This window comes from Misgurnus anguillicaudatus, chromosome 22, assembly GCF_027580225.2.
Source record: "Misgurnus anguillicaudatus chromosome 22, ASM2758022v2, whole genome shotgun sequence".
Taxonomy (NCBI): domain Eukaryota; kingdom Metazoa; phylum Chordata; class Actinopteri; order Cypriniformes; family Cobitidae; genus Misgurnus; species Misgurnus anguillicaudatus.
The window spans coordinates 2,516,250-2,531,402 of NC_073358.2; the positions used below are offsets into that span (position 1 = coordinate 2,516,250).

General features: G+C 37.0%; 1 protein-coding gene and 1 non-coding gene across 3 annotated transcripts; both read left to right on the top strand.

Annotated features, from left to right (window-relative positions):
• The first annotated feature begins 3,130 nt into the window (after positions 1-3,130).
• trnag-ccc (transfer RNA glycine (anticodon CCC)) lies at positions 3,131-3,201 on the top strand. Its single transcript has one exon. It is a non-coding gene; the product is annotated as a tRNA-Gly (tRNA).
• Positions 3,202-3,398: 197 nt separating this feature from the next.
• Positions 3,399-15,002, top strand: tia1 (TIA1 cytotoxic granule-associated RNA binding protein). Of its 2 annotated transcripts, none has more exons than XM_055200346.2 (12): positions 3,399-3,635; positions 4,531-4,627; positions 6,074-6,172; positions 7,654-7,708; positions 8,367-8,454; positions 8,780-8,855; positions 8,982-9,090; positions 9,503-9,601; positions 10,867-10,951; positions 11,052-11,190; positions 11,312-11,457; positions 13,570-15,002. In XM_055200346.2, exons 1-12 carry the CDS (start codon positions 3,607-3,609, stop codon positions 13,706-13,708), a joined length of 1,161 nt encoding a protein of 386 aa, XP_055056321.1. In that variant the 5' UTR covers positions 3,399-3,606; the 3' UTR covers positions 13,709-15,002. The 2 variants fall into 2 exon arrangements, with proteins under 2 accessions (XP_055056321.1, XP_055056320.1); XM_055200345.2 differs by having other exon boundaries at positions 3,401-3,635; positions 11,309-11,457.
• The last annotated feature ends 151 nt before the right edge of the window (positions 15,003-15,153 follow it).

Below are 15,153 nucleotides of genomic sequence, written 5' to 3' on the forward strand. Positions count from 1 at the left end.
CCCAGCTTGGTTTTAGCTATCGCTGGTGTAGCAAGCTGTTTTGATCACGTTTTAGGATGGTCTAGCTGGACTTAGCTGGTCAGACTGAAAGACCAGTTGACCCACCAGCTTGACCAGCTTTGCCAGACTGGGAGGACCAGCTTAGACCAGCTACTGCCACCTTGACCCTAACTGCATTCAGTACAATTCCCTAACATTATGATAACAAAGATGATAACTAATTGAATCAACTCAGATTTACAAGTCATTTCAACTTACCATTATTTATCTTGACTAGAGATGAGTTGTTATAACTAAAATTAGTTGTTATAGACCGTTTCATCGTGCGCACGTGCAGTGATGTGATAAGCTTCTGGTCTGAACTTTACTTCCGGTTTCTGTTTGTTTAACGGTCTGACTAGTTGCTGAAACTGAACTCTTAAACAAATACCTTGTCGTAAATAACAAATGTTTTGGGTTCCTATGTAATCTACGTGTTGTTTATTTTGCTTGTTAAATAAACTAGTTTAAAAGGACTTTGTTGTTATTTATTCTTCGCAGAGTTTACCGGCGTGATGACCACGAAAGTCGCGTGTTTATGTTGTTACTGCTGAAACCGTCTATACCCTGATAGCACACAAACATCTCGAAGACGTCTATTTGATGTCTGCATTTACATCTGCAAGACGTATTATTTAGATTGTTTGCTCATCTGCAATACGTCTCTGAGACGTTTCCTAAAAGATGTCATATAGACATATTGAAGACATTTGCAAGACGTTTTTGATTTAGAATGTATGTAAAGCAGCTCTTTCTAAGACCTTTATAAGACGTTTTTACACACCAGATGTATTCCAGATCTCCAGATCTTTAGCAGACATATAGACGTACGTGTTCTATCTGGGTAACGTATAAAATAAAGTTGAAAACGTCATTTTATAAGTTGTAGCAACTCATCTTTTGTCAAGTTAAATAACAGTAACATGACTTGTAAATCTGAGTTGAACAAGAGTAAACAAGAGCATGGTTCATGACATGTCCAACACATGTAAACAACAGGCACACTTGAGAACAAAAGTTGTTGAATGCTTGTTATCAGTTGACATTTGTCTCCACCTTGTGGTAGACAGAGCAATGTATCAGATCCTTTGAAGCTTTTACATAGAAAGACATTTGTTAATAGTTATCCTTTGTATAAAGTGATTTATACTTGCTGAATAGGCAAAGAGAACTGTTTAGTTCAACAAAAATCTTGCAAGATCTTCATACTGTTTCTGATCCTTGGAGCCTTGATTTGATTGTATTTTACAATAATGAGTTAGTTTATTATTTCAAATAAGTTTTTGTAAAATAGAATATAAAAGTTTTACTTTAAAAATGTAAAAAAAACTAGTGCTGGCCACAGATTAATCGCGATTAATCGCATACAAAATAAAAGCGCATTTTAGCATGTGTGTGTGTACTGTGTGTAATTATTAAAGGGATAGTTCACTTTAAAATTAAAATTCTGTCATCATTTACTCATCCTCATGTTGTTCTAAACCTGTACACTACAAAAAATGTTTTTCAAGAAAAAAAATTCTTAGTATTTTGTCTTGTTTTTAGTAAAAATATCAAATATAGTGTTATTTGGTGCATAAACCAGCAAAAAAATCTGCCAATGGGGTAAGCAAAAAATCTTAATCATTTTTCTAAAACACTAAATTCAAGAAAAATGTAAGAAAAATTTGCTTACCTCATTGGCAGATTTTTTGCTTGTGTTATGCAATTTAATATTTTTGGTCTAAAAACTAGACTTTTTTTCTTCGGTCGTTTTGCTAATCAAGAAAAAGCATCTTAATTTAAGAATACTTTGTATTTTTGTCTTGTTTCAGTAAAAATATCTAAGACATTTTTTTCTTGAAAATCATTTTTTGCGGTGTATGAATTTCTTTTTTCTGATGAGCACCAAAGAAGATATTTTGAGAAATTATGGTAAACACACAGCAGATCATTGACTTCCATAGTAGGAAAAAAATATTTTGGAAGTATTGTGATAAATGATGAAGAAAATATTTGATAAATGATGGTAAGAACACACACTGCAAAAAATTATTTTCAAGAAAAAAAATCTTAGTATTTTTGTCTTGTTTTCAGTAAAAATATCTAAAAATTGTAAATTAAGATGCTTTTTCTTGATGAGTAAAACGACTCAAGAAAAAAGTCTAGTTTTTAGACCAGAAAAATCAAATGTAAGTGATTTTGTGCATAAAACAAGCAACATTTTTATACAATGAATTTTTCTTGAGTTTAGTGTTTAAGAAAAATGTTCAAGATTTTTTGCTTACCCCATTGGCAGATTTTTCTGCTTGTTTTATGCACAAAATCACTTAAATTTGATATTTTTGGTCTAAAAACTAGACTTTTTCTTGAGTCGTTTTACTTATCAAGAAAAAGCATCTTAATTTACAAATTTTTAGATGTTTTTACTGCAAACAAGCCGAAAATACTAAGATTTTTTTTCTTGAAAATCATTTTTGCAGTGCCATTAAATTCCATCATATTTTTTTATTCCTACTATGGAAGTCAATTGTCACTATCTGGTGTGTGTTTACCATCATTTCTCAAAATATCTTCTTTTGTGTTCATCAGAAAAAAGAAATGCATACAAGTTTACAACAACATAAGAATGAGTAAATGATGACAGAATTATATATATTCCTAATAATTACATACAGCAAACACTCATATATTATGCAAAAATGCAATTTTATATTGCATGCGATTAATCGCGATTAATCTTTCCCAGCACAAAAAAGAGACATAACACGTTTCCATGTTTTGTTTCTCTATTGCACAGAGATACGATTACCAGATGATGTTTGATAGGGAATTTGGGTTTTGGCATACTCAATGCTGTCAAACTGCACCTTACAAAAGTAAAGAAATTATCATATTGTAGATCTCTTTTCATCTCATCAGTGATGGCTCTCATGATGGTGTTGCCATGGTAACCACGCCCAAAACATTTTGTATTGATAAATATGTCATTCTTTCTTTCTTCTTTTGTTTAATTTGAAGAAATAAACATAAACTATTTACAAAAAAAAATCACATTTAAAATGTAAAGACGTAGTACTCCATATTACTTCGTGGGGGCCATTCCGTAAAGGCGCCGCTGGTGTAGTGGTATCATGCAAGATTCCCATTCTTGCGACCCGGGTTCGATTCCCGGGCGGCGCACTTACTTTTCTTCCTGTTCTAAATATAAATATTTCGAATAATTTATTTCTTATTATAACATAAATCTTAAAAGAGCGATTCACAAACACAAACGATCATTTGGTTTACCATCTGCAACTAAACTTAAACGCCTCATCAGTGCTTGATTTTTGTGTGCTTTGTAGTTCCTTCCTATGCGCATGCGCACACGCATTTCCGGTCCGGTTCCTCCGCCATCTTATGTCGCCTTTCCATTGTTCATAACCGAAGCCAGCCGAGGCGGCATTTCACATTTACTCTCATAATAACCCGAAATAAGAGGGCAGCGACACTGGAAAGACGGAGATACGGGTGGAACTTGGGATCATCTCATAATACACACAACAGGATTTCCTCTCAGGGTTGTCTTAATTTGATCGGGAAAATATGATGGACGACGAGCAGCCCAAGACCCTGTATGTATATTTTCCCACTAACGTTATACGGAAAAGAGACCGGTAACATTAGCTACAGTCCTGCTTCTTTAATTGATGTTTTCAATCCTTTCACCTAGACTAGTATTTACGTGTGGTCGATCTGAGTTAATAAATACCTCATGTGAGAAGCTAACTAACGTTAAAGCAGACGTGTACCTTCTGCTTCTCAAACAAAAGCTCTGCTGGCTTGAATAAGAGATTCACGTTGTATTTGCCTTTCAACACTATCACACTAAACTCTAGTTGTGCTTTTAAAAAGGCATAACGTAACCTATGTGTTTTTGCAGGGTTGGTTTTTGGGGTAATTTTATCAAGTCTTAAAGGCCAGAGCAGGGCCGCTCTCACGCGCACTGCAGACTGTGTGAAGTTGCCTTGCACTTACTGAAGCTCATTGTCGTCAGATTGAGACAAAGAGCCAGCACTGACGTCTTAATAACGCGTTTTTAATCATATAAAATAGACACACATTTGACAAACCGACAATTTGTAATTATGTATACATTTGTGTAGATTAAAAAGATGTTATCTTGACTGTTGGCGTCTGAATGTGAACGAGCTTTTGTTGCTGGTTACCTCACTGTGCGCTTGTGCAAGAGCTGTTTTGTCGTCTCTTTGTTTGAAACTTGTGTACTCGATTATTACAGGCAGCCCATGAATCAATGCATGTTTACAGGTTTTATTCATATGTAACTTATAAGAAAGTATTACTCTATCCATCCCATTTTTTAAATAGTTTTATTAGACGGATCACGTGATTTCAATGCTAAAGTCGGCATAGGCCTCACGTGTAGACGCATACAGTCCACAAACAATTGTTTGCAATGTAATTTTTAATTCAACAGGTAATTTACTGTGTTTGCTCATATTTTCACAGGTATGTTGGAAACTTGTCACGTGATGTGACAGAAGCCCTTATTGTGCAGCTCTTTGGTCAGATTGGCCCCTGCAAGAGCTGTAAAATGATTGTGGATGTGAGTACATCATTTGTCTACCATTACTATCCCACTAGATTTCCCCCCCACTGCGCTTTATGTAATGTTAGTCGAGATTTGCACCAGATTGGTTGGTTGATTTTTCCAGTTGGACCCTTTCTGACCCTTTAAAGGAGCATTTCACTCGTACAAACATTAATCTTTATTGAAAGTGTGTCATATTTGTAGTCAAAATGTAACATACATTTCGAATTTGGTGCCTTTTTTACCTAGAAAAGGGGTGTTTGTAGTCTCACCCCCTCAACAAAGATATTGGACTTGCTGCTTTCAATGATGCAAAATTATGATTTTTACATCATTGAAAGAAGGAAGTGCAACACTGAAAACTGTATTTCTCCTGTCTCAGGGGAAACTGAGGAAATGATGCACGACCATTCAAAAACATTTCTGGAGTTCTAACTATACAAATGGGTGAAGTGTCCATTTAAACTAATGAGGCAAATTTATGCTACTGTACCTTTAAGGCTCTTGTTAAAGGGCTAGTTCGCCGAAAACGATACGCAGGATACGCATAGCTACGGACAGCCTATGGCGTAAAACGTGCGCACGACTACAAATTACACTTTAAGGTCTTGAATTGAGTAGCAGTGCCTATTTTGGGGATGTGGATTTTGTGGTCTGATCCAGAGTTGTTGGCGCTGCCCCAACGTCCAAAAACAGCATCTCTTTGCAAAGCCTGCATTACTTGACAGAATTTGATAAGAGTCCACTGTGAAACAAGCCACTCAAATCCTTATAGCTAATTATATTGTTCAGGGTCTTGGTAAAAAATAAACCCAAACCACAGTTTCTTTAACCTCCATAGACCTGATGTGTCCACATACGTGGACATCAAATTTTTTGTTGTTTGCACCATAAACCTTGCTTCTGTTTAACTGGAACTTGTTGTACACAAATGTGGACAATTACTCTGCTTTGTGTTCAAAGAAAAATATGTGGTTATTATATTAATTGCTTCTTTCTAACCCCAAATAGCTGGAAGAATTCTGAAAAAAAGAATAATCAAATCTCAGGTCTTAGGAGGTTAAAGGGCACCTATTGTTTACATTTTCACAAGATGTAATACAAGTCTCAGGTGTGCCCAGAATATCTCTGAAGTTTTAGCTCAAAATACCCCACGATCATTTATTATAGCATCTGCAAATTGTCCCTATTTGGATGTGAGCACAAAATGGATCTGATTTCTCTGAAAACAGTCTGATACATGAAATTGGGTGGGGCCTTATCAGTGTGACATCACATTGATAATAGAATCAAAACAGCGTGTCTAATGAGACTGGTTTGGTTTAATGAGGATTAAAAAGGAAGAGTGGGTGGATGTTTTTTTTTATTGTAGGGTTATGAACATACATTTATGTTCAACCACTTTGTAAAGTGGATTTTGCATAAAGTTGCTTTTGTTATATTGCTCTCATTTACCTTCAGACGGCAGGTAACGATCCATACTGCTTCGTGGAGTTCTTTGAGCATAGGCACGCAGCGGCCTCCCTCGCAGCCATGAATGGGCGTAAAATAATGGGTAAGGTAAGCTATCGTATCTACAGGGTGAGTTGGGCTGGGATGGGATGGGAGGGAGGAAATGTTAACACATTTTATGGAATTTGCATTGCTTAAACATGTGTTATTCTGAGGTTAATATCAGCTTGTATCCTTTATGTGCAATATGAACTGAGAGGGAGATTTGACAGAGTTACATACTCCACTTTCATAAAAATAAAATCCCAATAATTTACTCAGCCTCATCTCATCCAAGTTGTTTGTCTTTATTTGTTTAGTTTGTTTTTTGAGAGAAACATTCCAGAATTTTTCTCATTTTAATAAGCTTTATTGGACCCCAACAGTTTACTGTTTCAGTGCAGTTTAAAATTGCATTTCAACGCAGCTCTAAACGATCGCAAGCGATGCATAGGGGTCTTAAATAGCGAAACGATTGTAATTTTTTTTTTTGCACTTTTAAACCACAACTTCTCAACTTGCACTAGCCTTGTGATGCGCCAGCGCGACCTTACATATTACGTAATCGTCTGGAAAGTTCAAGCGTTACAGATGTGAAACGCACACTGACCATTTAAAACAATGACACAAAGACGTTAATTTGTCCATTAATTAGTTAACTAATCCTCTTTGTCCACACTTGTAAACACTTGAGCTGTAGTTTCACATACATTGCGCACACGGCTAGTGCAGGACGAGAAATTGTAGTTTAGAAGTGCATATTTTTATTTTTTCTTGCCGAAAATGACAATCGTTTTGCTATATAAGACCCTTATGCCTCGGATGATGTGGGGGTGAGTAAATTATCGTGATTTTTTTAAAGAAAAGTTGAGTAATCCTTTAACACTGTTTTATTTATTGTCTCTATGCTCAGTCCATATGCATATCATGGTTGTTGTTTTGTGACCTTATCTACCAAAAATCCATCAGTTTTTGTGGAGAGATGAAGTGCTTCTTTGGTGTGAATGTAAAATAGGCAGAAAACGCTTTAGTAAAGTAACCAAACTAAGTGGTGTTTTATGGTACGTAGGAAACTGAGACTTTTCTGAGACAAGTATGAAAGATTTGGTGCATTTAATGATTTTTTTCTGCATCATGTTTTTTCCATAAATGTTCGACATTACCCCCATAGATATCTAGAATATTTAAGTCCTTTTTAAAGTATAGAGGCATTTTCTTTAGCTTCTTATGCCCATTCAGTTTCAAATATTTTATCCTCAACAGGTAATGAAGGACCATTTGAGGAGTAATACAAGTTGGTAAATTCACTTGTTTTGTAAGTCCCTTGTTATTTGGACCTTTTTTCTACCAAGATTTTTTGGCTATTCACATAAGTTAGTAGGACAGTAAAGTGTGAATTCTAAGTATGGTCAGGTCTCCCTCGTCTCAACTGTTCAATCAGACAGCCATTGTGTGTAAGGAGTGAACTATTGACAGTATAGTGGAAATCAGCAGCATGAGTGGATCTGTATCATTTATAACCTTTGCCCCAATGTTTCTGTCTGACCTAGGAGGTAAAGGTCAACTGGGCTACCTCACCAAGCAGCCAGAAGAAAGACACAAGCAGTAAGTTGCTTACCATCTTTATTTCGTTTTTATGTATGAAATTAAAGTGGGAGGCTTAATCATACCTATTAGTGGGTTATCAAGTAAATTTCCGTGGCATAGTCACGGAATTTTGTGCTCATTTTTCCGTGGCATTCTCACGGATCTCCGCATTTTTCCGTGGCCCTGCTACGGACTGTCTTTTTCCGTGGCATTCTCACGGATTGGTTACTCGACTGTTTTGTCCTATTTTCTTACCAGTTTTGCTTCGGTTTAGGGTTAGATTTATCTGAAATGACATCCCTACCCAAACCCAACTCTAACCCCAACGCCAGGCAACAATTGTTTAAAGTTTAGAAAATATATAAGAATAAATCAGAAAAAAATAGTATAAACCAATGGTTAAAGTCACATACTAACGCAAACACCAAATCTAACCCTAAACCGAAGCGAAAATACATTTTAGAACAGTTTTTCTTATAAATTTTCTTTGGGGGGCGCGAAGGAATGCACCGTACACAAGGGGGGCCGTACGCGGAAAAAGTTTGAGAACCACTGGTCTAACCAATATATTGGTCTGTCATTCATGTATGACCCTTAATATAAGCAATACTTAATTTGGTTGTTGTTCTCTAGTTAGTGTAAGTTGGTAATTTAAGTGAGTCTTTGGTATCTTTAGATCACTTCCATGTCTTTGTTGGAGACCTCAGTCCAGAAATCACCACTGATGACATCAGAGCTGCCTTTGCACCCTTTGGGAGGATATCGTAAGTGAACAAAATGTTTTTTTATTTAACCTCATTGAGCAATGCATCATCTATTTCCATGCAGTTTGAGTCATATGGGTTCATTATGTAAGGTCTTTATAAACCTCTGATAATATAGTTATGTATATTATATTGCACGTCTGTTAGTTGATTCTCCTAATATGCACGCATTGCACCTTTAAACATCTTAAAATAGGTTTAAGAGACCTTTTCTTGCATTGTCTGTAGGACTAAAATTGATTCACATGCATCACAAATACATTTGACACTGTAATGCACCTTGCTGTTCTTAACACCTAAATTATTTGCTCTTTTTTTTCGAAAGGGACGCTCGTGTTGTGAAAGACATGGCAACAGGAAAGTCTAAAGGCTATGGATTTGTTTCATTCTTCAACAAATGGGTGAGTCCTAATCCCAATATCAGGAACTTCAGGTTTTTATCTAAGAGGCAGGGTGCGTTCGATTTTATGCTTTACTTTTAAATTTCTAAATCCTCTGTTAAAGTCGTGCTGATGTTCTTGTTGCAGGATGCAGAAAATGCTATTCAACAGATGGGAAACCAGTGGTTGGGTGGCAGGCAGATCAGGACTAACTGGGCCACAAGAAAACCCCCAGCACCAAAAGCCACCTATGAAAGTTAGTTTTTTTCATGCAAAGTTGAATAAATGCATTTATTTATTGTTTTTAGCTGTAGCAAACTGTATAGTGTTTCTAGCTGCATCATATTTCCGCTCAACCTTTTACAGTGAGGACTTGAATATTGTTGATTTCTAGTAGTAGCTGAGGCAGTCTCGAATCTCATTGTATTCAAATATGTTGTGTCATAATGTGTTATGCCAGGTTTACATTAATCACACAAAAAAGACAATGGCACAGGTTCTTATGTACAAACCCCATGCGACAACCCCATCCATCATATATTTTTCATTGCATGAGAAAATATAGAAGACATTTTTGCAGAACAGCATTTTTTGTGTTTCAGCGAAGATGGTTTGAGTAAATGGTGACACAATTTTAACTAATGAAATTTTTTTTGTGAATGTTATAGCACCAAACACAAAGCACTTGTCGTTTGATGAGGTCGTGAACCAGTCCAGTCCCAGCAACTGCACTGTCTACTGTGGTGGGGTCAGTACAGGCCTCACAGGTGAGAAGGGTTTTTTTTTGTCTCAAAATTAGGGATGGGACGATAAATGCCGATACACACCAATAATAACACCTGTCCGATAAAGATTATGAATTACACAACCGATATTATGCAAAGCGTTTTCATGTATTTTAGGGCTGCAACAACGAATCAATTAAAGGCGGAGTGCACAATGTTTGAAAGCCAATGTTGATATTTGAAATCACCTAAACAAACACGCCCCTACCCCAATAGAATCTGGACCTTCTTTTAAAAGACCCGCCCCACACATACGCAACCCAGGCAAGGATGTCGGTTAGTAGACACGCCCCTTGCTGCTGATTGGCTACAAGTGTGTTTTGGTTGTCGGCCCATCTCCTTTTCCAAAGCGTTTTTCAAACATTGTGCACTCCGCCTTTAAGTGGATAAAAAGTGTTGGCAACGAATTTCATAATCGATTCGTTGTGTCACGCGACAATATTTTATTATTATTACTTTAACAGCTCAGGGATGTTCAAGGAACGACATGTTTGTGCACTTTCTGAAGATTTCAGTTCTGGTTTTGAATAAGGGGTTGGAAATGAATGCCTTTTATTTTCCAATTCATTGATTAATCGAAAAATAATCGACAGATTAATCGATTATTAACCTAGTCGTTAGTTGCAGCCCTAACAGGTTTTGATCAGTAGGAAGTCCTTGTCAATCTAACATCTAAAATAGTTTGAGACGTTTATAACATGCATTTAAAAAAAGCACGAAAAGGTTTGATGAAAAGCAATGCCCTGTCCCAAGTGGCGCACTTCATGTGGACTATCGATCACATTGCCTTAAATTGCACATGCTCGCTTAGTCTACAAGTCCGTAGGGTGTCCCATCTGTCATTTTTACGCCCCGAAGTGTGCTCATCAGTGCCCCCTTTTCACCCTTAATGCGGTCTTCGGTGAAGCCCACACTGCTGCAGGCTCCCCGCACTTTACCTACCCAGAAGTCCTTGCGAAAGAGCCATCCGACGACAGATGAGAGGAGTTCGCACTGAAGGGCAGCTTCTCTTTCTATTTCTGGTGTGACTATCGAGTCTGTGCATGTGTTAATGGTTCTTCTTCATCAACCTATATTGAGTTTCTGTATGAGAGCGCCCTCTGGCTTTTGGATGTAGTGACATTTTATGAAAAGCATAGCAAGTATCATTGGCCGATTTATCAGCCCATACCTACTCAAGATATTAATGAGATTTAAATTTAAGCAAATTGTAATGAAGAAACTAACTCCTCGTTTTTCTGCCACAGAACAACTCATGAGACAGACCTTCTCTCCCTTTGGCCAAATCATGGAAGTTCGAGTTTTCCCAGACAAAGGCTACTCATTTGTAAGGTATGATCATATCAAAGTCATTACAATATCAAGTTAAGACATGAAGGTGGTTACAGCGTGTAATGGTGAAGGCCGATTGAGAAACTCTTCACCTCCGCAGGTTTGGCACTCATGAAAACGCGGCTCATGCGATCGTATCTGTTAACGGCACATCCGTAGAGGGTCACATGGTGAAATGTTACTGGGGTAAAGAGACCACGGAAATGGTGACCCCCATGCAACAGGTTCAGGTACCCCAGGTGAGCAATATAACATTTTTCGTCCTGTGAAATATACACTCGTTCAAATACTATTACAATAGAATTTTTTTGTGATTTTTCTGTCAATTTTTTACATGATGTGGTTTGAATTTTAAAGCAGAACAAAGTTGGCTTCGCTGCACAGCCGTATGGTCAGTGGGGACAGTGGTACGGCAATGCTCAACAAATTAGCCAGTATGTCCCTAATGGCTGGCAGGTACCTACTTATGGCGTGTATGGACAAGCCTGGAACCAACAGGGCTTCAAGTAAGTTACCTTGCATGCTTCAGTCTCTACTCGAGTCTTGTCCATTTTTAAGCACATGCCTGAAAATTAGATGCTAAAAGTTAAATGGGTTACAGTTCTTTAACTCATTGGCGTATAGACAGCTATTGACTAGGGAACAAAGACTATCATACAATTCAAGTCTATGAACACAGTGGTGCTTTGCTCAGTCCCAAACAGTGATAAACAGAATTTTGGTTACCATTAGTACTTAATATGAATCTACTAAAGGGAATATTTCATCCAAAAGTAAGAAGTTCTCATTATTTACTCTCCTCGTCATTTAAACCCCCAATGGTTTTCTTTGGAACCAATATAGGGAGTGGCTTGTGATGGCTTTTTCCACGCTGCTAAAAATTTCTATAGAAATGAGAGTATTACTGGCAGCTGTTTGGTAGTAACTTACTGCGGATTTAACTTTTACTGTAGATTTAACTGTCAACAGTTTAAATGAACATTAACAAGTCTTTGTCTTTACAGAATAAAGCTAATATTACAGCCTCATGCAAGGCATTCTGGTAACCAATATCTAAAGAACAGAAACAAAAATGGGTTGATGAGGATTTCTGGATTCCAGAATGCTTTGCATGAGGCTTATTTTATTCTGTAAAAAATAAATTGTTCTGTTTTTCCTACCAGTGTTTAAAAAAATTGCCTTTTAGAAAATGGTCGTCTTTAAATATATAAACATACAATAAGTTAAATAAAAGAACAGACTCTCTGCTTTCAAACAAAAATTTTTTCATCTTATCTTCAATTGTTCTTTTTATCATCTCTCAAATATGAATCGTTTTTTCTCTCAAAAATATAAAATTTTAAGGAAAAAGCTGGAAAAATTGCGTTTTTGTGAAGGACTTTTGATAGAAATCCAATTCACAGAGTTCCTTAAAGGTGCAGTGTGTAATTTTTATAAGGATCTCTCTTGACAGAAATGCAAAATAATATACAAAACTAAATTATCAGGGGTGTATAAAGACCTTTCATAATGAACCTTTATGTGTTTATTGCCTTAGAATGAGACGTTTTATATACGTACACTGCGGGTCCTCTTACATGGAAGCCGCCATTTTGTGCCGCCATGTTTCTACAGAAGCCCTTAACGGACAAACTTTTTTTATTAAGATGTCTCCAACGATGTCCAAAGGCGGCCACTGTAGCTTCTCTATGTGTTTCAAAAGCAAGAGGTAAGCAATGGACTGAGCCGTTGGTAGCAATTCGCAACCTCACCACTAGATGCCGCTAAAATTTACACACTGCACCTTTAAAACTTACACAGAGTTTGAACTGTTTGACCTATGCTAATACTTCCGGGTTTTATAAGTTGGGTAAGAGCGCCACCTGGTGGATAATAGCGAAAATAAAGATTGCTGGAAAAATGCATCAACTCGTCAAGGTTAACTCGTCAATGGCGGGGAAAGAGTTAATGTTAATTTAACTTTGAACTGTTGGCAGTAAATAACAAATTTAAATCTACTGTAAGTTACTGGAAAACGGCTGCATAACTACAGCAATTTTTTATTCATATGCCTTGAGAAAACACGTCAGTAGTCACATGGAGTTAATTACATTTATTTTAAGCTTAACTCCTTTCCCCGCCATTGACAAGTTAACTCATCAATCGGGAGAAACCGCTTCCCTGCCAATGACGAACATTTCCGCTTTCCGCAATACCGCTATTAACTGAATCTGATCTCTATCAAAAGTCCTTCACAAAAATGGAATTATCTCAGCTTTTTGCTCAAAATTTGGTGTTTTTGAAGAAACCTACCCATATATGAGAGGTGATAAGAAGAGAACTAATAAAGGTAGGGTCTGTTCTTTCATTTGATATATTGTATGTTTATATATTGTAGTATTTTCTGGAAGGCATTAAACTTTTGTGAAAATCATGAAAATGCTGGCGCTGCTGGCGGGAAAGATTTAAGAGGCGGTCGCCATCCATTACCAAAAAACGGCATAAAAAATTCAGTTTTTTTCAAAAAAACCTGAAAAAAGCCATCAGAGTGACGAAATTGTTCTTTTTGGAAGACCTAACAGCATAGGCTAAATATGGTGTTACTACGGTGGCATACCTGACACTTGTCTTGTTTGTAGTCATTTACAGGCTGGTGCGGGATGGACCGGTGTTAGCGCAGTGAGTAACGGAGGTGTGGTGGAGCAGGCACAGGGAGTCAATGGAGCTGTGCTAGCCAATCAGTCCAGCATGGGCACCGCAGGATACCACACACACTGATGCCACAATGGACAACTCTAGCACTCCACCGCAGTTTCAGCAGGGATTTACACACAACCTCCCCTATTAAGATGCCTGGTTTGGGGAAGGGATGTGCCATTTCTGACCCTCCCCACCTTCCACCTGTAAACTTGCTCAAATTTCGGTGGACAGTGAGGCTGAGCGTGTCATTTGTGGTGGGGTCTTGAGTCGGAATAAACACACTCTGATACACAAACATATATTCAGACACATTAATCCACATAAATCCATAAGCCGTCGGCCTGGTGTCCGACTGGCTTGATCGGAAAGGACAATGCCATTTTTAACACGAAAGTACTATAAATGAATAAAATCAACAATAACTGCAACTTTTCCATTTTGCTTTTTTGGTTTGTTAGAGCGATTTCAGCTGCTGATTTTGTAATATATTAAGCTTTGCCATTTTCTTTTTTGGACTTGCCATTTTAAATGCAAAACTGTTTTTTTTTTGAGGAGCGATGACGCCATCGAGTTGTGTGAAATGTCAACCTTTCTTTTTTGTTTTTTTGTTTATAAAATGAATAAAATGGATGTCAACTGTTGTATTTTTTTAATTAGACATTCAAACTAAACCAATTGCAGGGATGACTGCCACATTTTTTTTCTGAAAGGCAGATGAATATTGCACAATATTAATACGTTTTCACAAAAATTTGATGTTACGCAAATTTTAGGCATTTTTAATTGTTTTGCATTCCACTTTTTGAGGGCTTCTAAATACAATATACCGTTCTGTGTGTAAATAACCAAACAACTGTGTTCAACTGTTGGGACGCTATATAAAGGAAACTCATATGTTGATTATGGTTGCTTGCTTGCTTGCTTTTTTGTAGGTGGGTGGGTGGTAGGGGGTATGAGCTTCATCTGAACTATAATTTGGCATTTGCAGCTCTGTTAAATGCTGGTCCACTCTTATGGAGAAATATGCTGCATTGCAATGCGGCGCGAAGATCAAGTCTGAACTTTTTGTTAGATTTGCAGCATTTTAGTGTATAAAATCTTAATGTCAACTTTTTGCAGTGTTTAGTATTAAGATGAGCTGGAATGGATCAGAATTTTGCACTGTTGCCCATTGGAGTTTTGATAGGTGAGATCAGTTGTGTTGCCTTATTTTGAGTTGATTTCATTTGAGTAAACTGATGCTCATGAAACATAGGCAGTGCCTAATAATATGTTGAGAGACATTTTGTTTTGAGGATTTCTTAAAAATAATGTTCATCCTACTACAATGTGTTCTTGCTTTGTCCCATTAAAATGCAAATGCGAAACAACATTCCTGTCTCTTCTGCTATCCTATTTGTAATAAGATCATGCACACATACACTGTTAACAACAGCAAAAGTATAGTAAATTTAAGTTGGAAAGACGAATCAACACTTTTTTTTTTTTACTCAAAAATGTCTAGTCCTCTTCCTGTTTCCCCA